The 25522-nt window shown below is 32.5% G+C and overlaps 1 protein-coding gene across 1 annotated transcript; it reads left to right on the plus strand.

The window, feature by feature from the left end:
* The first annotated feature begins 735 nt into the window (after positions 1 to 735).
* Positions 736 to 25224, plus strand: LOC138694686 (pancreatic lipase-related protein 2). The gene is made up of 10 exons (XM_069818667.1): positions 736 to 1294; positions 3375 to 3532; positions 4025 to 4138; positions 4539 to 4685; positions 6890 to 7013; positions 13016 to 13255; positions 15306 to 15602; positions 17162 to 17294; positions 18421 to 18612; positions 23004 to 25224. Exons 1-10 carry the CDS (start codon positions 1174 to 1176, stop codon positions 23137 to 23139), a joined length of 1662 nt encoding a protein of 553 aa, XP_069674768.1. The 5' UTR covers positions 736 to 1173; the 3' UTR covers positions 23140 to 25224.
* Positions 25225 to 25522: the final 298 nt, after the last annotated feature.

The following is a 25522-nucleotide window of genomic DNA, read 5'->3' on the forward strand; positions in this document are numbered from 1 at the left end:
AAACTGCCTTTGATCTGCATGGCGTGTATTTTGGGAACTTTGTCTATATTATCTTACTTTCAACCAATTTAGCCAGAGAATTTTGGCCTTTGAGGTTTGGGGTTGGAGTGTGCAATATGCTGTTGACCACTTTTCGTAAATAATATGAACCCATCAGCTTCACATTTGACGAAAAGACGAGACATAAGGCCAGAACAGGCTATACCTCACCCCTGAAAAGAACAAGAACAACAACCTTGACATATTCCACTTGACAAATTTTGTTTACCAATGATCTTGCAAAAATTTATTTTCTTCAGTTGCCAATTGTTTATAATGACATTGCCATTTTAATTTCTATACAGTATTCCTCATAAGTTTAAATATCCCTATTTTTTAATGCTCTTATTCTAATTTTGTTTTTAATTCTGCATCGAGCTAATGAGAGTGAATAGGCAAAAATATGTTACAAGTAGGTACACTTTTCTACATTTCGTATTGTATATCCATAATCATTTTAATTGAAGACAGACAGATATAACAAATTATACTGGCTATTACTAAAATTATCCTGTTTTATTTATGTTAGTGATTTTTTTGTAATCAGTAACAACAGCAACATTTACAGTTCAATAATATAAGAAAAGTTGTTTAGTGATAAGATAGTGTAATATGGTCGTAGAATGGTGGTAGGGGTAGGAAGACAAATAGTATAAGATAAAGCAGGGCAACTGTACTTCATCTTATTAATACCATTTGGCTATTGGAAACGTGACTTGGAGCTTAATTAATTTTTATTAAACTAGAAAATGCAAGAGAATAGAGTTGTCTAGACAGAAGACAGAATGTTTTGAAGTTTCATAATATATTGACATCATATGCTTTCGCTTACGCATATTTCCTTGCGATATCGAAGTGTTTTATTAAGAAATAGTATTGCCTTATCCTTTGAAAAAATCTGTTTGAAGATAAAATATTCTATGTAATTGATTTTGAAAAGATTCAATGGGCCTATATATTGAAACGCACTTTTCTTGGCATTAGTGGATAAAACTGGTAGACTACTTGGAATAGGAGCTAATTGATTCATACTTAAGAGTGTTATACAGTCGTGTAATTTGTACTAGTCTTCAAGTCCAGCTCTCGTGAAGCTGGTGATCTCTTGTTGTCAGTGGAAGTGAAACTAAACCGAACATGCAGCCATTTTTGAATACAACGAATAGTGTTCTTCTGCAGACTATGCTTCTGCTAATCAGCAAAAATCCATCAGAGATAGAAAATTCAATTGAAGTTCAACCTCAAATGCCTGTTAACAGTAAGTCAATTATATTATTTATAACAGTGTAGTATGTTATGTATTTCACATGAAAGTTAAATGAGTAATTTTAACTACATGAACTTCATAAATGGATATGTGGTTTTAGTATTGTTTCATACAGCTTATTGTAGGTAGTAGATATGAATCCTATTTGAAGTGTGATAATGGAATAGAAAGAATGGGTTATTGGGGCTGAAGTGCACAGGACTAACTTTCAATCCAGTTTAAATTTGTGTATGAAAGTTCCGTTACTTGTTGATTACCTGCATGCTGTCCATGATGTCTGAGGTAGAATCACAGTATCTTGTAGGTTCTAATCCACATGTGTACTCTTATGCGGTTATTTAGACTATGTATAATTATGTTAATAGAAGATGTAAAAAAATAATTAAAATATTATGTCTCATAACTTATGATCGAAATATATTTAATTATAAGTTTGTGAGCAGTGAATCACTTTTGTTCATGAATCGCGATCACAGTGTTCATTTTCATACTCTTGTTTCATGTTTGTTTGAATTGACTTACCAAATACATTCAGCATGAGAGGTCGGATACATGTAATCAGTATTCTGTGCTGTTGTTAAACTCTTTTAATCCGAACATTGCTTTCTTAATGAACTTTGGAATTTGTTTTGAAGTTTCTATTACCCTCTTCCTAACTGTAATGGTCGTTTTGATCTTTAAATTCCATTACTGAGCATTGTCATGATATACACTAAACATTTTATCACATAGGGTGAGTAAGAGTATGACTAACAGTGAGGTAAAATGTCTTAAGGCTATTGTATTATCTCTTACATATTAATTAAGGCTATAAGGAACAGTCATTTGCTCAAAATGTGAAAATGCAAAGAAAAATGACTTGAGACACGACATGAGTTTAGGCTTCCATAATTGCCACCCTACCCCATTATCTCCTAACTTAGTTGCCTCATAAATGGTGAAATTCAGATGTGTCTTCGGACAGTTGACTAAACAACAACAATTGTCTATTTTTGCACAAAATTTATCGAATAAAAATTGCATTAAGATGTCCAATTAGTTGATTTACATTGTTAGTTAAACAGTTCACAGCTTTTATCATTATGACAGAATATTAATAAAAGCTGCAAAAGGAATATTGCAGAGTACAGAATAGTTTGACATTATTAATGTTGCATATTTTTATTATTAAAATTAAACAGTTAAACATATGTACCTATAGCAAATAAAAGAACATTCTTTAGCAATATAATAAAGCAAGATGGAGTAAAGTTACATAATTAAATATATTTAGACCTAAGCACATTATTTAACTCTATTTTTAAATAAACAATTTATTATGTAAAATCCTTTATTGACTGTCACAATCTCTGTTTAATCACTTTTTGTATGTGAATGACATAAAATACATTAAATTTTAATATTCAGCGTCTTTTCAAAATTCTGTTTTTTTAAGTTAAAAATTGTTTTAAACTATGCTTTCAATCTTCAAAACACAGTTCATTGTTTTTGGTAAAGACAAGATGTTATATTCTGACCTTGCCTTAATTTTGTTGCTACAAACTTAAATATTATTTGCTTTACTAGTTTTGGTTAATATCCATAATGAAAAACAAAATATGTGGATGTACGTGCAGTGATATTACCGGTGGAAGACCTAGTAATATATTGACTTTTATGCAGAAATTTAACATTAGCCTACTATTTTGAATTTTAAGCTTTATGGTGCAACTTTTGATCCTTATTAAAGTTATACAATTCGACTGAAAATGTAACAATTTTCTGTTTATTTAAAGTTTATTATTATTTCATTTTCTACTAAAATTAGTTTGGCTAGATCAATGTTTGCATGATATTAAAGTGCGTAAAATATATTTATTTCTGTAATATATACGTCACTTCAATAATAGGTTTGCTCTAATTGACAATATTTTTATAGTATTTAAAAGCAGTACAGTACAAATTAGGTACGGTACATTGGGTAACTTAAACTAAAAGTATTAATAACTGTAGAGAATATTTTTAGTCATAATAGCATTAAGTAACAGTGTTAAATGTATTCTATCTAAATAACACAATTTATTTTTATTAGGCACTGAAGAACCATGCTATAGCCCCTTCGGTTGTTATAAAATGGGCCATCCTTGGACTGATGAATTTCTTCGACCTGTGAGCCATGTTCCCGAACCACCTGAGAAAGTGAATCCAAAATATTGTCTTTATACAAGACGTAATGAAGATACGTGTGAGGTGAGTGTAGAATTTGTGTAATATATCTGAATGTTGAAGTATAATATTTTCCCTTTTACTATTTATTCATTTATTCAGTGTTATATTCAAAGAATTAATTTGTGTGTAAAAATTACTTTCATAACTGAGTTTGTATGTATGTGTCTGTGAACTATCTCTGGGCCCAATGCGACTTATGTCTGCCATCTATAGTCAGACCCATGGGCAAATCACAGAGTTAGTACGATTTTATCCATCTGTTTCTTTTTGTGGCTAATAGTAAATGGAGAAAATGGTAAAATGAGGAAAGAGAAACGGGAGTACCCCAAGAAATCCCTTCTCGTACACCATCTTTACTTACCATAAATTTCATTTTCAATTAGTGAAACTTTAGTTTTCTCCGCCTTTTTATTGATTCCGAAGTTATATAGAGTATCCTGAAAAGCTTTAATCATTTTAATTGGTATTTTGTAATGGAAAGATCTGTTATTAAATTGTTAATATTTTTCACAGCTACTTGACATATCAAATACAGATACTCTGTTCCGATCATCCATAATGCCAAGACATAGAGTTTACTTCATCAGCCACGGATTTATTGAAAATGGAAACAAAGAATGGATAAAGGTTAGTGTTCAAGTATTCATATTATATTAAAAAGTATTGTTGTTAATATTGTGTTTCTTTTAATATTAACTAAGTAGACAAGACGAATAAAAAATTGTCATATCTCATTATCGACTAGTCTTGGATCTAGTAATTTGCCAGGTGATAACTTAGAATTCCCACCATATAAACGGAAGTTAAAATTATGTAAACTTTTTCTGCTATTTAAGTTATTATCACCATTACTTAATTTGTTATTTATCTTTCTTTAGCATTCGTGTAAATATTAACTTAACAATGTACGCAAATATTATTGAGAGAAGACTTTGTAGTAAAAGGATTAATCTTATGTTGTCCTGAAGTATTTATTTTTGGCTTGTTCTGTTACTAATGTACTAATTAATTTCTTTGCTTGTTCCAGAACATGAAGAAGGAGTTGTTGAAGCTGTCTGATTGTAGTGTTATTGTCGTTGATTGGAGTGGTGGTTCTGGACCTCCCTATGCTCAAGCTGTAGCTAATATCAGACTTGTCGGAGTCATGACTGCTCACCTAATACATAATTTAATCGTAAGTTGAGTTTTATGTGTATATTTGTTGATTTACATATATTTTGCTCAAAATGTACTAAAGAAAATGATCAGCATTTCTCCGTGTTTATGTAATTAGATACCAGTATAGATGTAAAATTCTAAGTGGGAATCAAACTAAAAAAATTGATATTTGTATTTTCCTTGTAGTGTTAATTAGTATAGTATTTTGGGTTCTATATCTAGTATTAAAATTATGGTACTTGTGTCAACACTTTCTCGTCAACGAAATATGATGGAGAATACAACTATTCCTTTCAGAATAGGCTGTACTTCATCCTTTAAAACAAGAAGCATTTGAAGAAAGGTTTAGAAGATGGAAGACAGTAGATGGTAGAATTAAAATGGAAATCTTGGTAAATGAGGGAGCTGCTATAATTGTGTAATTTAGTACAGCCCCTTTACCTAATGACATAGGCTTCTTGCCAAGTATTTACTAAAATTTCAGTGCACAATTGTAGCTATGTTTTAAGCTATAAGGAAGTCATTTGATTGCTCGGTGAATTGGGTGAATTGGCATTACATTTTGCTTACTAAGCTGCTACTGATTTCAAATTGCATTGTACTGTTGTAACTATTTGTATTGATGAGTGATACCTATTAGGATTGATATGCTGGGTTGTAACAATAGGAATTACATTATGAAGTGAACTGATTAGTTCTCCTCAATACTTCGTTTTGAAGGACGGTCGATTTTTATACTTCTGCTCAGGGTTTAAGCTAGAAAATAAATAATTGTCGCAAAAATGCACAAATATGCAAAATACTAAATAATTGTACAAAAAAAGATAAAATTTATAAGGTTTGTAGAAACAAAAAGTTATGTAATTTGTTTCTTAGAGTTTTATTACTTTCAATCCATCTTACCACACTCTGGATATGCTTATGTAAGTAAATCATTAGACGTAGGTATGTTTAGAATCAATTACTGCCGAATTTACATCACTTTAAAATACGTTATTTTATGGGTACTCTAAACATTGAAATTCTTTATGAGTAGGCCCTTCAAGATTTATTGTTAGCATAGTGCTAACTCTTTTTACTGAAAGACGATTTCTAATTACAGTTTTTACAAGATTCATGCATCTAAATCCTAGCTCGCAATTTACATTATGCGATTGAATTGTATAAATCAATTAGAAGATATTGTTCACTTAACTTGTTAACTTACATGAATTGTACCAACTCTTCGAAATTCATTCCTGAACATTTATTGCTCAATATCTTCTTGAACATTGCCCATGCCATTAGCATTTCATTTAAATTCAGATTAGTCCAAACACATCTCTGATTTTATTTTCTCCATTGCCATCTTCGTTTCTGAAGTCCAATGTGGTTGTCGCATTTTTGCACATTTAGGCTACATTGAAAGTTTGTTGCATTTTTAGAAGTTGAGTAGGAAAATGCGACAAATGCGACTGTGGCTTAAACCCTAATCTGCCTCCTAATGTTTGGCAAACTATATACTGAACGTTACAGTATTATCTACAAAAGCAGAGCTACTATAAAAATTAGATCAAATTAAAAACCTGCCGCCAATAACCAAAGTAGCAACTAGGTCTAAGATTTTATATAAAATTTTATTTTCGTAAATATTTTGTTAATTGTAGTTGCAATACCGGTAACATTTAGTCAGTTTTGATGAATATCAGTGTTGCAGTTTTGAGATCATTACAGCCATCTCACCTCTATTTAAATTGTACATACAGTATCAGTAATTTGTTTGGTTATCATCTCTTCTATTTTAAATGTAAGGTAATCTCAGGAAACTTGTTTGTAAAAGGAGAAGAAGAAATTTTTAACTCATTGTCGTAAATAGGTCGGTACATTCAGAATTTATTAATTTGAAATCCAAGTACATTCTTGAAAAGGTTAAATTTCATCCTGCTCGTGCATACACGCCTGAAATATTCACTATCTTCGCTAAGTAATTTTGTATTGTGGGATATCTTTCTTATATTCAGAACAATTGGAGCGAATATATGGTAAATATATCTTACAATCGTTAAACATGAATTGAAAGATAGGTGACAATGAATTCTGATTATAAGATATAAGATTTACATTGATTATCAATAATTTAGTGACATATTTCTAGCTAGTAGCATTACACCAAAATTTGTTAACATGTGGAATCTATGACTTGCTTTTGTTCACATATTGTATAGTTAATATTTTTTCTAGGTGCAAGTTGGAATTCAACCAGAACTTATTCATCTCATCGGCCACAGTCTCGGTGCACATATGGCTGCCTATGCAGGACAGACTGTACAGAGACATTTTAGATACAAATTGGGCAGAATTACAGGTGAGTTTTAAAAGATACCTTACATATGTTTAAAATTCATAAGGGTTTATCGGAAATTTACGAGCCTGAACATAAGAAAAGTCTGCTGAGTTATTCCTGTTTAGACATGATATCTTGAAGAATTGTTGGGTAAAGTTATATTCTTGTAAGTAGAGATTGTATCTTATATCTGCAATTCCATTGTAGAGAAAATATAAGATATGAAAGATCAGGAAGAGAGCATCGAATTCTGCTTCAGGGTAGAAATGTATTGCTAGACGGATTCATTAAAATTATTGACAGGAACGTTGGTGAATTCATTAAGTATAAGGCAGAGATTTCTGAATGGTTTTGTAAATTCAAAAATAGTGTGAGATCTGTTGAGGACACTGAACGTCCTGGGATTCTTTGTCTAACAAGACTAACTCAAATCTAACACGTGTTAAAGAGCTCGTTCTTGAAAGTGAATTATTATTACTACATTTTAGAAAACGGGGAAACCTGGAGGCTGTTTCTTCACCATGATAAAACTTCTCTTCTTCATTGTTATTCGTGAACTTATGGCCAGAAACAATATTTATCTAATCTCTCGCTCTTCTGGCTAAATGAATTTTGAACACTGGGGCATTATTCTTTTTTTCATAATTCAACATGGTATAAAGGACAAGAGATGCGACTATATTCCTTCAACCAAAAAAAAAAAAAAAAACCTCTCAAGAGGTTTTGGCAAGTGAACTTCCAGAATTACGTATAGTAGTGATGCGATTGCTGAAAGCAGTGTATTGTCTTCCAAAGAGTTTACTTTGAAAGAAACAACATGAATTACCAAGTGAGAATTGCAGACATGAGAAAAAAATTCAGTTCAGAAACTTTTATCGTTTCCCTTATATAAATATGCTTGCACTTGGAAACGATTATGTTTTCCATTTTGAATCTTGCATACACTACTTTTAACACTAGGCTCTGAGGATGGTGTGATGAAGCACCGAAACAGCTGTAAGCCGCACAGAGACTTACATAATTAACACGAGTAAGTCCGCTAGTTAATCGATTATGTTTTATTATAATAGCTAGTTATTTTCCCGGAAAAAAGGAAGTAAGAGTTAAAAAATATAAAGAATAGAAGACGAGAATATACTAACATTTATTTATTAGTTAATTAGCGTCAAAATTCTTGATTCCCGCAAGAAACTCCAAATTTTGTATGGAATCGAAAGATTTTTGTAGGTAGCTACCTTATAAACTCGTCACCACTGAACGGTATTTTGTACAAAATTATATAATTTCACGCCCAATCTACTCAATTTATCATAATGTTGCCAATTCGGTCATTAAGACAATATTAAATATTGCAAATTTTATTGTATATAATTTGTATCTTTCATGGTACTACTGCTATGAATGCTTCAATCAGAAAGAAAATCTTGTTTGTGACAGTATAGTATTCGTAGTTATTATCATATTAGGTCATGCTAAAACATAAGTTCGTTATAGCTGTTAGAAATATGGTTTTGTTGTCTGGGTACCAGTTTATTCAAGGATGTTTATTTAGCTCATTTTCATAAGATAATGATGTTATGTGACTTAATGGGTCACTAAAAATACTATAATAATTGTCATGGGTCACAAAATTACAGAACATTTTAAAGTTTTGGCTAGAGTGAGAGATTTATTATTCCTTCCATAAAGGTACAGTTGAATTGCAGTGTAAAACAGTGTTACTTACCAAATAATTGTTTGAAACATGATATGATAACAAAAATATTTGCTATTGAACTTGAACATGTGTTCAGTGAACTTTGTCGCAGACGAATGAGTCACAGTCTTCATCAGGTCTCAAAACATTGTAAATTTTACGTCACTATTGTGCCGTTTTGATATTGCGGTCATCGAGGATGTTTGGTTATTGTAACATTCTGTTCGAAGTCCATCTAATCTGTGCAAGTTTCGTTATTTATTTCCCTCATTTCAAGATATCAGTATTCCAGAACAATCGATTGAAATTTAATATGCGTTGTTCATTAAAAATAATTAGTGGATTACTCTTGCATTATTTTTTTTTTTTTTCCAAAATTACTCTTGAATATTCCAAGCCGGCTTTGTTAGTATCTGTTATTTATAATATAACTTACTTCATATGAAACACACTGCAATGAATCTGGAAATATGAAGTTGTTTGATTTAGTGAAAGTATTATATATAAAATAATAATAATAATAATAATAATAATAATAATAATAATAATAATAATAATAATAATGAGGGATGAAGTTACAGGAGAATGGAGAAAGTTACACAACACAGAACTGCACGCATTGTATTCTTCACCTGACATAATTAGTAACATTAAATCCAGACGTTTGAGATGGGCAGGGCATGTAGCACATAACTATGGGCGAATCCAGAAATGCATATAGAGGGTTACTTGAGAGACTGGAGGGGAAAAATACCTTTGGGGAGGCCGAGACATAGAAGGGAGGATAATATTAAAATGGATTTGAAGGAGGTGGGATATGATTGTAGAGATTGGATTAATCTTGCTCAGGATAGGAACCGATGGCGGACTAAAGCCTTGGTTTTTCTGAACCGACTCATGCGAGGTGCAAGGCCCGCCTCGCATCTTGGATGTATTAGTTGAGAAAATCCAAGGCTTTATGTGAGGGCGGCAATGAACCTCCGTGTTAATAATAATACTTTACTACTAGAACAAAGATACATATTGTTTTTTATATAATAATCACTCTAACACCCCCTGAAAGAGTAAGTTACATACTAATATTTTAAGACATTTTATTAAATAACATAATAAAAATTAAAAAAAAAATAAATAAAAAGAAAAACACATATCACATTAATTGGAACTTTTCATATTTTCTCTAAACAGTAATTCTTTAATTGATTTTTTAAAATGAGTATATATAAACATACTTTATGTATTAATTTACTTACAAAATACATTGTAGAATTGATTTGTTCTAGACGTTTCGGCGTATACTGTATATACCTGTCTTTTACAGAAATTTTATCCTAAGACTTTATTAATTTGCATTACATAAACTTAAAATACTGAAAAATTTCCCTAGTCTTCAAGAAAGAGATTAATTTAAAGATCTGTGCTTCTTGATTTTAGAACAGTTACAGTTCATTATTTGTATTGCCACTTTATTATCAAAATTAAAGTGAAGTGTTTGGAATAATCTGTAAACTTCTAAGAGCACAAAGAAACAGTATCAAGACTTAGATTAGTGAAAATATCTTGCAGAAAAGAAAATACAGACATCAGAAGTGAGGTTCATAAGGTACATTGAAAGATATAGCTGAAAAAATTATAATTAAAATGATAGTAGCCTATACAGAGACATATGATAATGCAAGAGAATACAGATGTAAAGAAAAGTACCGGTAATAACATAATACACTGCTATCTTAAATTGACTGAGCATATTGGAAATTAAATAAATTACTTTCCTAAAACACTCTATGAAATGTTTCATATAAAACAATTTTTATCTCGGAAAGAAAGCAAAAACGAGCAAAATTGTATTAAACTAGTTTGTTTGAAATATATCGAAGGATAACACCCTGAAATTAATGACATTATTTACTGTTCACTCTGTATATAGTGTTGATGAAATTTAAACTCTTTTTATCATTTCTTCCCGTGATTGAGGACTTTTGTATTACTAGAGTTTTAATGTACTTTATTTAATTGCCCAAAAAGTGATTTGTGTGTTAAAATTGAGTTTCTTTGTCTTGTTTAATTTCGAAGCACTGGATAATTTTACCTTGTATGATACAAATTTGTATATTAGTAAATTTACGTTTTCATAAAAACTCTTTTAATAGAAGAACTACATTAATATTAAAACTTTACTTATAATCTATTTTGCCTTTTATGGAAAGTGAATTTGGCAAAGTTTGCAATCTTAAGTTCTTAGTGATATTTCTTGCTATTATACTTCTCGAATGTACATTTTATTTATGCACTATTTAACAAATACTTATTTGAACTTTGAACAGAACTTTTATTGAACCGGAAAGATGACCTATCACTAGCAGCTATATGACGTCAAATGGAGTTGCTATTCCTTCTCTTTGTCTGCTATATATCAAGAGCAAAGTCTGAAGTCCATGGCAAATCATGTATAAAAAGCCTGGTTATCTCTGATAACCCTTTTCAGGAGTTTCACTCTTAAACAAAAATCCCCTTCGACAAAATGCACAAAACATATATGATCACTTTATGAATGAAATAGTAGCACTGTAATTCTTTATATAGATATGAGTTATAGATATGACAAGGGCATAAACTGTAATTGGAAACGATCCAAACAATTGCTGTAACATTTCCCAAGAAATGCTTTGGAATGCGAGTACTATTCTTTACCTTGTACTTTTTAACAAGACTTTTTCATTTAAAAAATCTCGAATTACGTTCATTGGTGTGAATGTGTTTGAATATTCTGAATTAAATAGAAACATTGAAACATTCTTTTATATTGAGATGAATTTCAGTGCACTTAAAAGAATAGTTTATTTATCTTAAAGATGAATGTTATAAAACTTACTGGATAAATACTTTTATTAACATTTACTTGTGTTGTGTCTAATACTCAAGTACATTTGCCAAATACATACTTTATAATTTATAACACAGCAAAATCTGCGAAGACGCATCAAGTTTTTGTATTTTAAAGTATTTTATTCCATAGAAAAGAGATCCTTCAGGTTCTTAATAGATTTAGGTACGTTGTTATTATTACTTAGCAATTATTTTTCAACGATATTTTTAATTCATCATAAAGACATTGCAAGCTTATATTTCACTTTTAATGTATAATTGAATCCTGGTCTTTGTAGGGATATTTTTTAAATGTGACTTATTAAAATAGAAATAACATAATATACAGTAAGCAAAAGTCCATTAAATTGAAATTCAGCAGAATAATCATGCTTCAGTAGCCTGTCTTGTACAAGATCCATATTTCTGTAGATATTACTGACTTCAGTCATACGATAAATCTAAGATCAGATATGAAGTTCATGATATTGATGCATGTCTGAGTTGACCTGCTGAGAGATAACTTTAACTGGGCAAAATTTCTATTTTAAGAAAGAGGATTATATAAGGTCGGAAATTACTGACTAAAAGGATTTTAGCTTTGCATAGTGAGAAAAATTCTTAGAATAACTGCTTGGTTTCCAGTGCTCTAGATGCGTCATGTTCCGTTAAGACCTCCATAAGACCTTCCTGGTTTCTCCTAGCTTCACAGGCCAAAGAATTCCAGTTCTTATATAGGGATAGGCCTACTTGTAAAGTGAAATTCATATCCCAATGATGAATATTATCAAAGATGATGACTAGAATAGGTACATTTTTACATAGGCAAGTAATACTGAAAAATTATTAAGGGGATTTTTAAAAACATATAATATAAGACTGTCAGTTTGACTTCCTTTCATAAGAGAGCTACACTTAGGAAATCTATCATCTGTACTCGCAAAATTTGAGCAGGATGTTACTGATAGCTACTCAACAGTAAAAGATGACGACAGATCCTGGATTTATTGGTATTTGTTGTACTATACTATAGCTCTGTATGAATGCATGTAAGAAGTTGCATACATTATATAGAAATGGCAGGACGTACACAGTTATGATCTTAACTTGCAAAACATTAAACATTGAATCGTTAATAGGATATTAATATTGCGTTTGAATATAGAGGTTGGTACGTTGATTTGTTTTGTAGATAAAATCAATGTAAGATCTTTCTAGAATCGTAATGGAATTGTGGATTTTATTTATGAAATGGTGGGTCTAGAGATGAATAGCAAAGTGTGAATTTTTGAAACCTGAAGCGAATTAATTTAGTCACATTAAAAAAATAATATGAAAACATTAAACATTTTGTTTAAAATACACAAACATACGATTAACGTAATTTTGTGTACTATTATAAAATTTAATTAGACATAAATAATAGCTGTTATTCATTAGGGTATCATTACTATCATTGCAGGTATGGATCCAGCAGAACCACACTTCCGCAAAACAGATCCAATTGTTCGATTGGACCCAACAGATGCAGACTTCGTCGATGTAATTCATACAGATGCAGGTCCTTTTATCAGTGGCGGTCTGGGTATCTTACAGCCAGTAGGGCATGTCGATTTCTACCCTAACGGCGGTGTTGATCAACCTGGATGTAATGAAGGAGTTATGTCATATATGTCTAAGGATAGCAAAAGTTTCTACAGAGGTAAATATAAAGTTCTAGCAATGGTTTTTATTATTTTTATATAAATTGTTTGCATAATATTACATTAAATGACGTGAAATGTGTACAAGCTTATTGAATATAGCATTGATTTTTTAATAACTGTCATCCAAAAAAAATTAATGGTCACAGTCATGCATTTGGTGCTGATTGGCTATAGAGATTCCAGGTTAAGGAAAAAAAAAACATATGAGCCTTGTCTGGTACACTGTAGAAGCTTTATGGTAGGCAGGCGTTTCTATGGCAACTGGTAATTTGATGGAGAGCTCCATATGCCCAATACATTTTTCTTAACCTGGAATCCTCTATAGTTAGGAGATAGTTATTGATAAGGGTTTGTTCTCTCTCTTTGCACATTGTATATCTTGGGTGAGTCTTCTATTTATCTCATCCTATGGAGATCTTCGGATAAGTAGATAGTGATGGCCTGTGTGAGATTGGAGATGAATATTTGCGTACATTTTTCCTTCTGATTTTTTGTTCCTCATTTGCTGTGTTCATGATTTTGATTTGTTTATTATATCTTTGATTTTTGTAACTAATGATTCGTATGGTGTTATATGTTGTTGCTTCTTTTTTGGCAAGCATATCCACCATTTCATTTACAAAATGGGCTGGGATCTTTGTAGCATAATCTATTGTAATTTTGGTTTGAAAAGTTTGATCATTGATTGAATGTCATGTATTATGGTAATTGTGGTAGAATGATAATTGGAAATGGCTTCAATTGCACATTTGGAGTCTGTTAATATGACAACTTTTTGCTTAATATTGTTTCTGTAGAAAATAATTTTGAGAGATGTTTCGATTGGTAATTTCTCGGTCAAGTGATTTGCATATGGTTCTAATCTGTATATGCCAGTATTCTTAGCCATTCATTTTATGGGTAAGCATACTATTCTTCTAAAGTATGAAGAGCTATCAATCGCTGGAGTTCTGATAGATCATGAGGTTTGCTGATTGGTTCCAGTCAATGTCTGTGTTTCTCTATTTGTTGGTATTGTAAGAGCTTTGTTAATTTCCATGCAGATTTTGCTCTTTCTGATATGTTGTGCGACTTCCTTGCTCCCCCCCCCCTCCTCAGTATTGCTTGATTTCGTTTGTTAAGTCACGAGTTCTGGATGAGATCGAAAGAAGTAAAGTACCAGTACCTGTAATAGACGTTCAAATCAGTTGTTATATTCAGATAACACCATAAGCAGAATCATGGTAACCATAGATAGAATTATCCTTTTTAGAAAGGCTTAAAAAGGAAATCACTGATTATTTCACGTAGAAAATATACCTAGAATTTTTAATATTACACTTTGGCATACATTTTCTCCCAGAATACGTCTCTGGTTCAGCAGACGTATAAAAAAAGAAGATACAAAATGGTAGGCCTACATCATTGTGACATAAGCAGTAAAGGCATTGGCACGATAATGGATTTGAGTCACATCTATAGTATGGATATTTGTCTATTATCAGTATATCATATCCACTGTTATCTCAGATAGAAGCCTTCGATTATTTCGAATCTGTTTCAATAGATTTTTAACATGTACAGTATCCGTGGAATTTTATATTGCAAAAAACCAAGAACATGGTGAAGTGTAGTAGGAACGATTGTTTTGGCGAGTTACCTCTACTATTCATGTAATGAATGGATTCTGTAACAGTGTTGAATACCTGATTTATTAAAAATTAAAATTCGGCAATGAAGCAATCGATTATATTTAATTGAGAAGTCCAGAGTAGAAAAAAAATTTAAATTGTCAGATGAATTATGCATTAGTTACATTTCTGATGTTGAATAACTCTTTGATGGCCGAATTTATTTGATACTGACCAAAACTTGCTTACTGTTAAAAGATGAAGCAAGTACATCAAACTCAGGCTCATTGACTGCCCATTAAGATACTACGCAACTTTATATACCGACCAAAATTGACTGTCTCTGCTATAATACCAGTACCTGTAAAATTACAGAAAATCTTGTATACATAAATATTTTCTTAATTTACATGTTAAAAGTTGGTCTCTTTTACAGGTATCCGACAAATGTTAAGCTGTAATCACATTCGAAGCTATCAGTATTTCACTGAATCTATCAACCCTGGACCATGCCAATTCATAGGAACTGAATGTAATTCCTGGGAGGAATTCAAGAATGGCACTTGCTTTGAATGTGTTAATGGCAAGAAGTGCCCCTTTCAGACGAAATTTGGTCTACATGCAGATTCATATATAAGAAAAGGAGCAGCATATGGGTCACCTCTTCGAATCCCTCCACCAAGAACCCATGTGAAATTGTACATGAGAACTGGGAAAGAAGGGCCCTTTTGTCGTAAGTATATTTTTTCTCTCCTTTTCCTCTGCTGTTACTGTCGTGCCTTTTTATATTGTCAATTCAGCGAGTCTGGGTTCATTTCTTAGTGAGAAAAATGGAAAAATATCTCTTCCTGGTAAGGACTGAGAAGAGACGTATTTTTAGTAAAATGGATAGAGTGTAAACTTTCTACACTGAATACTATTAAATCCAAGAGGAATTTGTGATGAACAAAGACAATATTGTAGAAGATTTTCACAATTTTATTATCACTCCACTAAGTCTCTGCCACTCATTAAGAGAAAATTGGAGCAAGAACAAGAAGTCTGCAGGCTAAAACAATAATGGTGTCAGCAGTTCTAATTTGTGGAGGCATTCGACCGAGTAAAGCTTAGTCAAGTTAGGCAAAACTATTTCCTTATGAGAGTACATTACACTAATCATGAGAAATTTTTCTGACATTAAATATTAATACTTACTAATTGTCATAGATTTGTTTTCCAATTGTAGACAACCTAAGTACAAAATAAAAATAAACAAATTGAAGTTAAATTATACAACTTGATTACACACTTTAACACTTTGCATCACTTAAGAATTTACTTATAATAACAACTTTATAGTGTTAAAATGAAAACTAAATGGTAAATTACCTTAGTTGACTAATTTCGATTTCGTGTCAATCATCTTCAGAACTAGTGAGGTCCACAAAAACATACCCACACACAGTACGAAATATAGATATAAAAGAAAAATACATCCTCAATACATAACTAAAGTTCAGAACATATGTACACCCTATTTGACCACACTACCAAATACAAATGCACTCACCAGCAAAACAATTGAAGAAACTGGAAGAAGCACGACCTCACTTGTTCTGAAGATGACTGACACGAAGCTGAAACTAGTCAACTAGGGTAATTTACCACTTAGTTTTCATTTAACACTAGAAAGTTATTACAACTAAATTCTTATATTGAAGTTTAGATTTAAAATTAAACCATAAACATTGTCGGCTTACGCACAACAATAATGAAAGTTGTGAAGCACTTTCTAAGAAAAAGCTGTGAACTAAATAATTCAAATTAGGAATGAATTAGGTTGAAGTATTTTGAAGCCTGTGTACTTCCAATATTTGTGAGGAATAGGGACTAGAAAGCGGGACATTATTCCACCAAGGCCCCTAGGCTGAAGCTGTCTTATGCAGTAACATGACCATAGGGTCTCACAATTTCTGATGACATTAGTGACCTTGACTCAGTTAACAGGAACAGGGCAGAAAACTGAATCCTTAACTGATGATTCTCTTTTCTTCGCCTGTCGTATCTTGAAAAAATAATTTCAATTACCATTTAGTGCCTTGTTATATGGGAGATGGTAAACTACATTAGGTTATTAATAACTATAGACATTAATGTGTTCATATAGATCAGTAAGAGCAATGACTGTTAGTTTAGTTCATACATTATTTTGCTTTAGCTTAAGCACAACTCCATAAATAAGACATGACAATGTTCATTGAAATGTAAGTATAACTGAAAAATAATTACCTAGTTGTCTCTTATCTCCTACAGGTCATCACTACCGGGTTGTCTGGAAGATTTCTGATAATTGCAAGAGTGTGCTCCATGGAGGAGAAGTAGGAATGATTGCAATAACATTACATGGAGAAAAGGGAACTTCTAAACCCATTGAGTTAACAGATCAGTAAGTATTTCTATAATTAAATTTTATATATATATATATATATATATATATATATATATGCGCACACATGTATACAGAGTCCTTTTAAGCATTGCTGTCCAATTGCCAACTGCCCAGTAGACAGCGATGCATCACTGCTGGGCAGAAGATTGAATAAACTCACAATATATTTCACTAATTCGCCTGTATGAGTTCAAATTCTGTGATTAATCAGCTACATTCACAATGCAAAATTAAATGTAAACATGACGTACTGGTACACAGAAACATAAGAAAGAAAATTTGAGTATTTGTAATGAGAAACGTATAATACATAAAGAATAACGAATTGTATTGGTTCTAAAGTAGTATTGTTAATTTATGGAGTCGAGGAGTCGATTGTTGTTATTAAGAAAATGCTTTCTTTACGTTCTGTGTTACAAAGTACAGGTGTAATAATTGAAAAAAGATTGTTTATGCTCAGTAATATTCAACATGATGATACACTTACATATTAGTTACCTATTGATAATAATAATTCGTTTTTCACTTTTTGTAGACCCTGATCTTCTTTCCCCTGAACCCTTCAATTCTGATATTCCAGTAGGTATGATATTATGTTGCTACGGGACACACAATAGTGTCACAGTAAAGGCAAGTCAGAAGGCCGTAGGTTCGATTCCCAGTGGCGTTATGGACTTTCTTCATTGATCTAATACTTTCGAGCGCACCATAGTCCTGAGATTCACTTACCTTCTGACAGAAATAAGTACTGGGGTATTCTTGGGAGGGACAAAGTTGGCTAGCATGTAGCAGTGACATTCCTACTGCTACTCATTGCCGATTGTTGTAAGGTGGGAAACTTATCATCCTGTCACCCTAATGGTTTTTTTCAGGCTCTCTAATATAGTAGATTTAACTTTATTCATTGTTATTAGCTGTACAAAAATTTTAAAAATATTCAATAAATTACGCCGAACACTTTTATGAGAGAGAAAGTAATTTTATATGTTGAATTATGGGTTTCATTAATGACTGAATAACAGAAATTTTAGTAAACGAAATGTGCGTGTTATGTTTCAGGATAAGGAACTTGAGTTACAGAGAACTGATTTAATATAGACTAACATAATTTATCTTTTTTTAGAGTGCAGTATTATGAACCTGGTAGTCAGCATCAAGTAATAGCAGCTGGAGAGCCCGTTGGAAAATTGCAGTCTGTCTCACTGCTTTGGGAATATCGCACAAATCCACTAAATCCCTTAACATGGAGACTATTCACTACACCTCGTATCTACATTGCGTGGTTGCAGATAGAGAGTGTCGAGGAAAGGGACAGGTATGTGTCACAGGATCTATCTATTTTAGAATAAATCTAACCATAATTAAGATAAAGATAGAAAAGATAATACTACGCTGACAAAGATGATACATTTCTGTTGTCATCGTCAGTCACATTACCATCACAACAACACCACTGTTACCATCTCGTCCTCTTCCTTCTCTACTACTACCATCGTCTTTTCCTTCTTCTTTATTACCACTACCTCCTCCTGATCCTCTTCATCGTACTACATTACCACCACTCTCTCTTACTTCTACTCATTTTCCATTACCATTACTATTTTCTGATCCTTCTTGCTTTCCCCTTCCTCCACTCTTACTGACACCCATTTCTTCCGTTACACATCCTGGTCTTCTCTTTCTCCATTCCCTCTTCCTCTTTTTACTACTCTTCCAGTACCACTCCTGTCGCCTGATTCTTCTCCTCCTTTTACTCCTGGTCTCTCTTCTCCATCACTAACGTCGCTATATTTTCCATTTTCTCCTCCTCTCCTCCCATTTGTCTTACTCTTATACCTCTTTATTCTCTTCCCTGTCTTTATCACCAATATATCCGCCATCTCTTTATCATTCACCTCTTCTTTCTACTCCATATCATTCATTTATGGCATGTAAAAGAACCCTAACCATACAGCATTATCAACTAATTACTTTTGCCCCAACAAGTTTCCTTGCTTTGCGAATAGAGAAGTCTGTGAGGGTTGATGTTCCAATTAAGACTGTAGAAACATATGCAAAACAATGTCTCTTGAAAGTAAAAATATTGTACCTTGCCAAACAAAGCAAGAAAAATGAGAGTACTATAAATTACCGTATTTATATTTTCATTACTTCCATTTAAAATCAGTAGTGAAGCGTGACAAAATTTTTGGGTAAGCTGGGCTGAAGGCATGGTGCTTTACGTCGCTATAAGGTAAACGAAACGTGGAAACGCTCCTGTTTTTAATTAACTAAATTCTAAATTGATCTTGTACCTTGTTCGAAAATGTTTGGGAAAGCTCAACTTACCATGCCTACCCTGAAGCTTCGCCACTGTTTAAAATATTGCTACTAAGTAATTATGTATTTACTTTTGCAATATGTTTGTGAGCTTTCACACCAGAGATCCGAGTTCAAGTTCTGACAAATGTTAGTGGACTTTATGTTCCATAAAGACAGTGTTAGCAAAAGTTATCCTTAGTTATTCCTGCTCCTCTCTTCAACATACCATTATTTCTTCACTACCATCTTATTGTTTTAAAGTTGTAAAGTAATCTGCTTCTTTACATTTTTATTCTTTTTCAACCGCACTACAAAAAGGAGTAAACTAGCATGTTCTAGTAATTGCATATATTTCTGGGTAGTACAGCTGGGTGTCATTTCTCCGGGCCCATCTTCCAAAGCTATCTGTATTGAGCATCTTAAACATTTAAACCTCTAGGGTGCTATTCATAGACATTTCGCAGCACGCGCTACGAACGTACTAAGCTAGCCCCGGCTATCCACTGGTTACTTGTACAGAATTCAAATCATATCCTATCGCTAACACTGGTTTATGAATACGAAAAACACTGATCATCCACCGAAAGCCCGCGCTAAAATGTCTATGAATACGGCCCCTAATTTCCATGTAATTATAGTGTCATAGGTTAAGGGTGTTTGAGAATAAGGTGCTTAGGAAAATATTTTGGGCTAAGCGGGATGAAGTTATAGGAGAATGGAGAAAGTTACAAAACGCAGAACTGCACGCATTGTATTCTTCACCTGACATAATTAGGAACATTAAATCCAGATGTTTGAGATGGGCAGGGCATGTAGCACGTATGTGCGAATCCAGAAATGCATATAGAGTGTTAGTTGGGAGACTGGAGGGAAAAAGACCTTTAGGGAGGCCGAGACGTAGATGGGAGGATAATATTAAAATGAATTTGAGGGAGGTGGGTGTGATGATAGAGACTGGATTAATCTTGCACAGGATAGGGACCGCTGGCGGGCTTATGTGAGGGCGGCAATGAACCTTCGGGTTCCTTAAAAGCCATTTGTAAGTAAGTATAGTGTCATGTATCCATGTCTTTTTGGATCTTCCTTTTTTCCATTTCTCTGGCAGTTTCTACTGGAATAATTTTTTTCGGCCATCACTCTTCTGACATTCAATTCTCGTCAAAATAGTTTCTTTGGGGTTCTTTCTTTCACTAATTTCCTCATTTCTAATATGATCCAATCTAATTACTCTTGAAATTCTACGTAAATAGTCAATTTCATCTGCCGTAATTTTTCTCCTCAAATCTTTATTTAACACCCAAACTCCACTTCCGTATCCCGGTATTTATTTTTATCTTAGTACTGTTTCACACAAATGGGAAACATTACTCTAATTGGAAATACAATTGTATACAGTATGTTCATTACGGCAGATGTACAAAATGTGCTCCATTTACTTGAAGACAGTGCCTCAAGTGCCTCACACAATCCCGATATTCTTCCGTCACACTTAAAAGTGTTGCAGGTGGGATGTGCTGGATAACATGGGTGATACTTTGTTTCAAGTCATCTGAAAAACGTGCTGTTTCACAAGAGGTGTGAGGTCTGGTGACCGTGGAGGCCATGACAGGTCCACCTCATCCAACCCAATGCACACCTAACATCTCATTTAGTTTTTGGCAAACTGTTAGAGCATAATATGCCGTGGCCTCATCTTGCTGAAACCACATTCTTACAGGAACTTCATTAGAGTGCTGTCCAGCAATTCCTCATGTGTGTTGGTTTACATTTCCATCAAAGAAATATGGTCCCACAACCATATCACCTAGTATTCCACACTATACCATAATTTTTGGAGCACCGGGGTTGTTACCTTTGCATATCCATCTTGGGTTTTCTTTGGACCAGTATCGTGCATTTGTGTACGAGCATGCCCATTCACAAAGAATAAGCATTCATCACTGAACAAAACATGCTGAAGAAGGGATCGATCACTACACAAATGCTGTGTGATCCAGTTGCAATATACTCGCCTCTTGAGTGAATCCTCTTTTTGCATTGTGTGTAAATGCTGTAATTTGTAGTGGTGAAAACATGCAGATTTCAATATTCTGCGAACAGATTCTCTACTGATATCACTTTCTTGAGCCACATAGCACACTGACCTTGTAGGGCTGGCCATCATCTTTGCAATCATGGCTATTGAATGCTGTCCATCAGTAGCAGATTTGGGACGAAAGGTGGAGAATTCTAGCGATAGAAAAGGGGAATATTTACTGGCAACCTAACAGTACAAATGGAAAAGGTCACTCATATTACGGATATCTTGTAGGGAACACATCATTATGTTACTTTGTACAATAATTATTTCAGTTTTACAATTAATAATGTTTCTCATTTGTCAACTGACTTTTATGACTAATAATCTCTCTATATTACCATGAATTAGTATGCAGTAAGCTCTCCACTCCCTAAACCTCAAGGACCTTCGTATTCTTTCCGCAAAGGACTTTTGTTATTATTATTATTATTATTATTATTATTATTATTATTATTATTATTATTATTATTATTATTATTATTGCTATTATTATTGCTATTATTATTGCTTTGTTTTGTTATTATTATTAAATTAGTATTTAATTTTTGTGAGTAAATTGTACTTTAAATGATACAGTAAAAATAATGTGTCATTCTTAGAAGTTCTGATATCTTCTTGACTTTCACATAACATTGAAAAATAGCCATAAATCATCACTCCTGTGATGAATATTTTGGATTTTTTTCAGCTTACGTTGAGATTAGATTTCGCTGACGTTTCTGAATTGGTTAGAGGTTCCACCATCAGCATCATATAGCCAAAGATCTGGAAAGGTCGTCTATTCTTGACCTATATGATCCTGCTGATAATGGAAACTGTGAGCAGATGTGGAACATCAAAGAAATCTGACCTTAACAAATAGCTGAAAACTCCAAAAAGTTTTCTGCGCAATCCAACCTATCAAATAAGTAAATAAAACAAATATGATAACTATTTTTAATTTCTTACTGACTCTTGTGCAGAGAATTTAACCCTAATGTGATGTTGTACTGTACATTTTGTAAAAACAGGTAAAAAGTAAAGGTATCCCCTTTACATGCCATGAAGGCACATGGGAGGCATGGAGCTAGAGCTCCATGCTTTCTATACCTCGGCACTAGAATGAGATGATGTGGTCGGCACCACACTCTGATTGCCTTTTACCCCTGGGAGGCTCAATTTTATAGGAAGCTGAGTGAACTTCGGGGCCGTTCTGGAAGTTTGGTTATGAGAAAATCCTATCACCACCCAGGATCGAATCCCGGACCTTCCAGTCCATAGTCAGCTGCTCTACCAAATGTATGACATAAATTTAAGTAGAGTAATAATTGTTTTTAATTTTCCAGTATGACAGTCTGTCCTGATGAAGGCGTGCCTCTTCTGTCAGGAAAGTCTTTGAAGCTGAGCAATACTGAGCAAGCTACTTGTCAACTGCAATCAACACCTAAGCAAAAATCAGACTGCATTGAGTCTGTCCGTTGAACATAATTCCATCAAGGAATGAATGCTAGTGTTCCATACTTAACAATTGTACGTCATGGCTGTTAGTTCATTTATCCATACTTAGCTCGATCCTTTATTACACTAACTAAAGACAGAATAGAATTTTCGTTGTTAACCATAACAATTTCAGATTGATGGCATAACTGTTGTACAAAATGAAGGGTTTTTGCTGTGCAGTCTACAGCAATATTTCTTTGCGTTAGATGATGCCAAATAAGAACTTGAATGCATGAAATTTATATTCCTCACATTGCAGATATATGGAATTACAGAACAAAAAGTGCATCATAACGAAACTGTATTAATTGTTAAACACTTAAAAAAGACACATTATCTTTTATAGTCATTATTATCAGTATATTGTTATATTTTTATTATCAACTATATTATTAAATCGATGATTTGACGTATATTTTGCAAGTATAGTTCAAAATAATGATGCTCGTATTGTGGTCTTTGAAGTCAAGTACTGGTAGTTTGAGAGTTATTGTTGTTCTTGAAGAAAAAAAAAAACAATGGAGGATAAACTCGCTGGATGCTTATCTGTTAAAAGGAACTTTATAGCAAATAAAACAAAGTTAATAGATTAGATAGCTATAAGTTTAACGAAATAATGAAGATTATAAGTCATGGAATTTTCAAATAATACCAGTACCGTTCGGGAAACTTTCTCTTATTGAGGCATGTGGTGTGAGGTGTTCTGTAATAGTGCATACCGGTATACCAATGAAAGTAGCATGCATATAACTAGAAATCATTTAGAAGCTCGCATTGAACACCAAATATCTGTTACAGCTTAACAGAAATATTACATACATCTAGAACACGGTATGGATATTCTTTCGTCTCTGTTGGCGATATTGTCACATAGTAAATCTCGTATTTATTGGACAAGTTAAAACTTATGTTCGTTATATTTAATAATCAGTATTATATCAGTTGTTTTGTGTGATGTAGGAAGAGTAAAAATGTCAACAGAGATGAAAATAGTATCCAAAAATAGGTAGGTTGTTTATACCATATAACCAACTTTGCCATCTCTCGAAAATAAATTGCAATCAGTGTTATTTGGCAGCATGTAATAAAATTCACTGCATTTACCGTGCTTAAAATCGAACAGATAAACAGAAATCTAAAAGTTATATTTTTAGTCATGTGTTCTTCATACTTGCTTCTGTACACGTATTTGTAAAAGATCTATTTTTATATGCCATCTTTTGTTGGTTAACAACCGAAATAATTTATGTGCTTTAAAGCATTTATTCTTTTCCCAGCAGATGAACTGCTGATTTTTAAAAAAGGAAAAAATACAGTTATTTTTATCAAATGTTCACGTTTCGTAAACACAATAATTCTGTATAACAACCTAATAATAGGGGCATTATTTGCATGACTCTCTTCTACTCTAACAATAATGAAAGAATATTAATGAATATTACACTTGTCTTATAGCTGGATATTTAAAAATTTTGAGTTACCGGTAGCCATGCTTATGATTGAAATGTTTACATGATCAATGCAATATGATAATGTATTATATAAGATGTTTTTATACTGCATATTGTGAACGCACTATCTTCAGTTAAGAAACAGGAAGGTAAAGAAAGGTAAAGAGGAATTAATTTCTTTCTCTTATGTGTGGTCACTTTTGTGTAGATCATTGTACTTATCAGATGATAAATTTTGTTATGAACTCATTTGGGTTCGGATATTTTAATTTTATCTTTCTAGAATTTAGTGGTAGGATCTGTTCCAATTGTCTTTAAAGACATTATGCTCTTTCTGTTAATTCAACTAGAGTATAATATCATATAGTAAATGCTATGCAATATTTAGTGATCCTTTGTCAGCTTATTGGGATAAGTATTTGCACTTTTTCCTCGCAAAATGTAAAAGTTGTTCAACTCGGAATGTATATTAGATAAGGCATTAAGAAATGAGTGTCACAGTATAATTACAAGTTTTTAGTAAAGCCATGCCGATTGATGGTAAATTATTTGCAATTTATTATATCTCTGCACCTACTTTCAAGATTGTGTAGATATAGGTTATATTAAAATGTATGCCAATATTGTATTTCTGTGGTTATACATTACTTTTACATTTTATTGCGTAGTTAATAGAGCTTTTTATTATTTTTTTAATTTTTTATTTTCGTGTAATTATGTAGATTTCACTAGAATATTCATTTGTTCTTTCTTAGCACCATTTAGTTTTGCATTGTTTAAACAGATTTCCTGTAACTTATTATCATTATTATAACTTTGTGTTGTAAATATTAGATATAAAAATTTCTTCTGTATTTCTCTGTGAGACTTGTACTAATTTATTGAGGACTTTAATATATTTCTTTCCCTTATTT

This window comes from Periplaneta americana, chromosome 2, assembly GCF_040183065.1.
Source record: "Periplaneta americana isolate PAMFEO1 chromosome 2, P.americana_PAMFEO1_priV1, whole genome shotgun sequence".
Lineage (NCBI taxonomy): Eukaryota > Metazoa > Arthropoda > Insecta > Blattodea > Blattidae > Periplaneta > Periplaneta americana.

Coding starts and splice junctions, on each gene's coding strand:
- LOC138694686 (XM_069818667.1), top strand. CDS start 1,174: ATGCAGCCATTTTTGAATACAACGAATAGTGTTCTTCTGCAGACTATG. Junction 4,686..6,889: donor ACCTAATACATAATTTAATC/GTAAGTTGAGTT, acceptor TATTTTTTCTAG/GTGCAAGTTGGAATTCAACC. Junction 18,613..23,003: donor AGTGTCGAGGAAAGGGACAG/GTATGTGTCACA, acceptor TTAATTTTCCAG/TATGACAGTCTGTCCTGATG.